The 5,111-nt window shown below is 35.8% G+C and overlaps 1 protein-coding gene across 1 annotated transcript; it reads left to right on the top strand.

The window, feature by feature from the left end:
• Positions 1-983: 983 nt before the first annotated feature.
• On the top strand, positions 984-3,546 carry LOC140754566 (alpha-(1,3)-fucosyltransferase C). Its single transcript, XM_073089610.1, has 3 exons — positions 984-1,511; positions 1,943-2,377; positions 3,261-3,546. The coding sequence occupies exons 1-3, from the start codon at positions 1,078-1,080 to the stop codon at positions 3,544-3,546; spliced, it is 1,155 nt and encodes a 384-aa protein (XP_072945711.1). The 5' UTR covers positions 984-1,077.
• The last annotated feature ends 1,565 nt before the right edge of the window (positions 3,547-5,111 follow it).

The raw sequence follows: 5,111 nt of genomic DNA, 5'->3' as shown, positions 1-5,111 counted from the left end.
CAGGCCTGCGTCTCTGATTTTTTGAAGTTTAGTTATTTTGGCATTAAAACTTATTACTCGTTTCAAAAGCAAAAAAAACGTGGTAATTATAAGTACGTCAGACAGTTCTGTGTGTGTTATAAAAAAATCTACCAATACGCACTTGGTCAGCGTGGTGGACTATGACCTAATCCTTCTCATTATTAGAGGGGACCTGTGCCCAGCAGTGGGACAGTAATGGGTTGATGATGATGACAGAGTTCTGTAAAAAATATTTTTCAAAAGAACACTCGTTAATAAAGATGGACAACGGCCTTAATCTTTAGCCTAAATGTGCCTCTAAATAACTAAATTAAATTATAAGAGAATTTCACATAGCCTTTTATGTTCCTCACTAACTGCCGTCATAAATTTATAAGTAACCCACATCCCACGGACTAACTGTCGTAATTACCATATTCTTGCAATCTACTCCATAAGTATAGTTTTTGTCACTTCCACCCAATCTGCATTTCTAATCACCCGCCTTAGACTATTTCGAATTCAAATCAGATGCGTTCATGTTGGCAGGACTGAGTTATGTCTGAGGATGTTTTTCAAGGGGATTGTTTTTGAATTGGATAATATGAGAATGGTATAAGTGAATTTAATCTAGAAATAGATTTTAAAAATCAGTTCAAATTTAGTTTTATGTAAGTTTAGTAAACGAGTAAGAAATAAATAAAGACAGATATAAAAAAATTAAGAAAGAAGGAGAAATAATTGAAAAGAAAAATAATTGGAATTCACTAAAGTAAATATTGTAGGTGATGCAATTTCTTTGCGTTTGCGTTAACAGAAATTATTTGTCTTGTAGTAGCAGTCTATTTGTTTATTCCATCTGTAATGCCTGAACAATGCATGTTTGAAAACAAGCATTTTGTACTACGAAACTTGGATCTTCCTTTGGTAAGAATTCTTTCTGAAGAACACATTCTTCACATACTTGACATAAGAGACTAAGCAGTAGTCTTATAGTGTTGCAGAGTGCTCAGTAAGATAAAAGTTTGCTCGGTAAAGCTGTTTTGGCATAGCAAAAATTAATTGTTGGTAACGAAAATGAGTAGATCAACAAAACTAATCAAGATCTTAGCAAATGTAATATATTTAATAATACTAGGATACCTAGTAATACAAAGATCGCACAAGACAGTAATGATAAAGAAAATAGATCGGTTTTTATCAGATATAAAGCATATACTAATGTGGACGAAGATTCCAGGCTTGGAAGACAAAGGCCAAAGACATTTTATAGATCACAAATGTACTTTCCTTAACTGTTACGTTACTACGAATAGGAGTTTGTTTGGGGACTTAAGATATTTTGACGCGATACTGTTCAATCTTCAAGATATAAGTGGAGATAGTGTAACTTTGCCTGTTGTAAGAGGCGTGTACCAGAAGTATATCTTCGTAGCGAATGACTCAGCGGATAATTATCCCGTTTGCAATCCAGTTTACGACAATTTCTTTAATTGGACTTGGTCTTACAGGTAAGATTATGGAGTGCAGTAGTAGCTTCTATACTTAAGATTCTTTAGTTAAATCTATGAACATTTCTTTGTCATATATCTCTATGAGTTATTGTAACTCTGTCTTACCGTACCCTTCAAACTAGAATACAAGCCGAAACACTGTTGTGATATATAAATACGCGGTAATACGAGGTATAAATACGCAACAGTATGTCTCCCTCACCACACCGTTCAAAGCAGAACACAACAATGCTTAACACTGCGGTGATAAGGCAGAAATACTTGTGTGGCGGTGGTGCCGCCGGAGAAGAACTACAGAGGGTTTTACCACTTTTAAAGTATATTCTCAAAATAAATGATTACAATACACGTGAACATACATTACATATGAACTTAATTTTTTTGTATTTACAAATACCATTAATTATTATGCACGCTTTCCATTTCAGATATGACTCCACAATTACATACAAATTTATCACAGTGTACAATGCCAATTATGAAAACCTGGGTTCACATTTCCAGTGGATTAAAAACATGACACCGATCGACCTCACGCTGAAAACTCAATTCGTGACCAAATCAAAAGCAGCCGCCATTTTCCTAGACACATGCAAGAGTAGAAGCAACCGAGAGGTCTTCTTAAGCCTTCTTCAGAAGAATCTGGCGAAATATAATCTATCTATTGACGTTTTTGGTGATTGTGGTCCATTAAAGTGCAAGCGAAAAACAATGTTCCCATGTTTCTGGAGGTTAAAGAAGAATTACTTCTTCTACATGGCTCTAGAGGATTCCATTTCGATGGACTTTGTGACTGATGTAATTCTGTACGGATATAAGTATAATGCAGTTCCGATTGTTTATGGTGGAGCTCAGTATGAGAGGTAACATAATAGGGATATTTTATATGTGCATATTGTAGATTGTAATACTAAAGAAGCATGTACCTGATAGTAAGTAAGCATAATCGCCCATGACTATATTTAACCAATTCCTTATAGCAGGTTATAAGAGGTTCTATCTGAAGCTGACCAGAGATGCTTTGCTTTGAGACTAAGATGTTCTCCACAAATGTAAGGCAACCGGCATTCAGAACCTCCCATGGAAACGCGGAACTGCTTTACGCCAAAAATAGAATTATCGGTGTTACCTTTTAATTACCTATTTAAATCTGCGATAAAGCATAGACCAAAGACCTTCACCAATCAAAGTAATAAACATTGTCGCAAAATTGTAGGGTGGTAGAACCCTTTGTGGTTCGACTCCGGCGGCACCACCGCCACACCTATTTCTACCTAATAACAGCAGTGTTAGGAGCTGCTGTGTTCTGGTTTGAAGGGTGTGGTAAGGGAGACAGACTTTTCCGAGGCGTTCCAGCTTAGTCCTCAGGGGTAGCGGCGCATCTGTGGCCGACCTCAGATAGAAATATCTAATCCTATCTGGGGTTGATTACAGATGTCCATGGGCGGCAGTAGCCACTTGCCATCGGGTGGACTGCATGCTCGTCTGCTACTCTTATATTATAAAAAAAAAATCCGAATCCGTAGTAAAGTATGATTCCGACCTCCCCTTTTCATTTTGAGAAGTCTCTTGCCCAGGTTAACACCTAAAAAGTATTTCAACCTACTTATATTGGTTATAAATAAGTACAATAATAATTATAGGGTAAGTACAGTTCGCCGTAATACTTACACGTAACTGTATCTAGAATTCTAGACGTCAGGTTGTCTTGAATTTCTTCGAAGTAAAACTTACCGAAACTTTCAGATTCCTCCCACCGAACTCTTACTTGAACGCTCTTAACTTTACCACAGAGGATTTAGCTACACACATGAACGATATCATACGGAACCGCGAACGGTATTACGATTTCTTCAGATGGAAGAACCACTACAGCATCAAGGAGTCTCCGGTCCTCGATGCCTGTGGTTTGTGTGAGAAGATGAATAATCCTAGGTGGTTGGTGCATATTGCTAGCTACAGTCAGTTTAGGAAATGGTGGAATCCGGCATATGAAGATCGGTGCATGGAAAGATATGTGATTGTACTGTAAAGGCCTAAGGAACTATACAAATAAAAAAATCTAAATATATGTCTATGCTTGCTACTATAATAACCTGAATGTCAATAACACACAATACTCAAAATCCTAATGTATTATATATGAAAACCTTCCTCGTAAAATATGCTTTCAAATAAGCGAAACCCAATCCAAATTAGATCAGTGGATTTTAAAAAAATCGCGGACGTTCATACTTACAAACTTACATACATATTACATGAGTATATAAGCGGTCGAATATACAAAATCTTTTTTGAAGTCGGTTAAAAAGATTTTTAATAAGATTCACGGAAATATTAAAAAAAATATATGGTTACAAAGTTTTCTATAGTACTTAAAGTGCTGAAAGAAATTCCACATTCCATTTTGCATAAAAAATATAATTTACAAATTAATGTCTAAATATAATGGAACAAGTTCAGCTGAATTAATTTCAGCCCACACATTTTTACCGCCCTATTTTATGAAATGCTTATTTGCAGAGTTTCACAGAAATGAAATTATCATGAAATAATAAGTCAAAGAAAAATAATAAGCACAAAGAAAACTGCGATGCATGCACGCTTTCTTTTAAGGTATCCTAGAGAATCTGAGAACTTTCTAATGAGGTTATGCAGGAAGGTTCTGCTTATACGTACTCATATAACGCTTTGGTACGTAATTTGCTAGGCTTCTTTGTGATACTATCCATGAAGCATATTATTTGTAGAGTTCCGCGAAAAATGCTTTACGCGATCCCAAAGCTTTCTAATAATATAGTAATAATATTATATAAGTATAAGTTTCTATATTAAGGTTAGATTCTAATAGTTGTATGATTATTATTAAGTTGTGGTACGACTCCGGCGGCACCACCGCCACACCTATTTCTGCCTAATAACAGCAGCGTTAGGCGCTGCTGTGTTCCGGTTTGAAGGGTGTGGTAAGGGAGACAGACTTTTCCGAGGCGTTCCAGCTTAGTCATTCAGGGGTAGCGCATCTGTGGCCGACCTCAGGTAGGAATATCTAATCCTGTCCTTGGGTTGATTACAGATGTCCATGGGCGGCAGTAGCCACTTACCATAAGGTGGACGCATGCTAGTATGCTACTCCTATATTATACAAAAAAAGTTTATTAATATATGTATCCATATAAGTCATCTACTAGTACCTATTTATAAGAAAGTAGTACGATATTGCGAATGAAATTGCAAAAAGCCTAGCTTTAGGCATTAAAGCCTCGGATATACGAGTAGGTGCGCCTAAGTAGGGCGCCGTACAGCGTAATCTCATTAGAAATTTCTCGGTCTAAGTTTGAAAAGATGGATAGGATATTAAATCGTAGCGGGTAAATGTATTCGCGAAATATATAAATGCAAATGAAAATTTAATATCAGACGAACTTGAAAAACATCTAAGTCTATAGTTATAGATATTAGATTTATTTTTAAAATAAATACATTTTAATTAATACAAACACACAGCAAAGCAATATTACTTTTGAAATTTGGAAATAATTTATGTTTAATTAAAAATACAAATTCATAAGTCAAAATGCGCTACACCAGTGGTTCTCA

The sequence above is a fragment of the Epargyreus clarus genome, unplaced genomic scaffold, assembly GCF_041222505.1.
Source record: "Epargyreus clarus isolate Ecla_fem2 unplaced genomic scaffold, WU_Ecla_fem_2.2 ptg000029l, whole genome shotgun sequence".
NCBI lineage: Eukaryota > Metazoa > Arthropoda > Insecta > Lepidoptera > Hesperiidae > Epargyreus > Epargyreus clarus.
This window is presented reverse-complemented; position numbering and strand designations above follow the sequence as displayed.

Bases quoted from the DNA above. Each gene is read 5' to 3' on its own strand.
- LOC140754566 (XM_073089610.1), top strand. From the start codon at position 1,078: ATGAGTAGATCAACAAAACTAATCAAGATCTTAGCAAATGTAATATAT. The intron at 1,512-1,942 runs GTAAGATTATGG...TTTCCATTTCAG, and splicing joins AATTGGACTTGGTCTTACAG to ATATGACTCCACAATTACAT. The intron at 2,378-3,260 runs GTAACATAATAG...CGAAACTTTCAG, and splicing joins GGTGGAGCTCAGTATGAGAG to ATTCCTCCCACCGAACTCTT.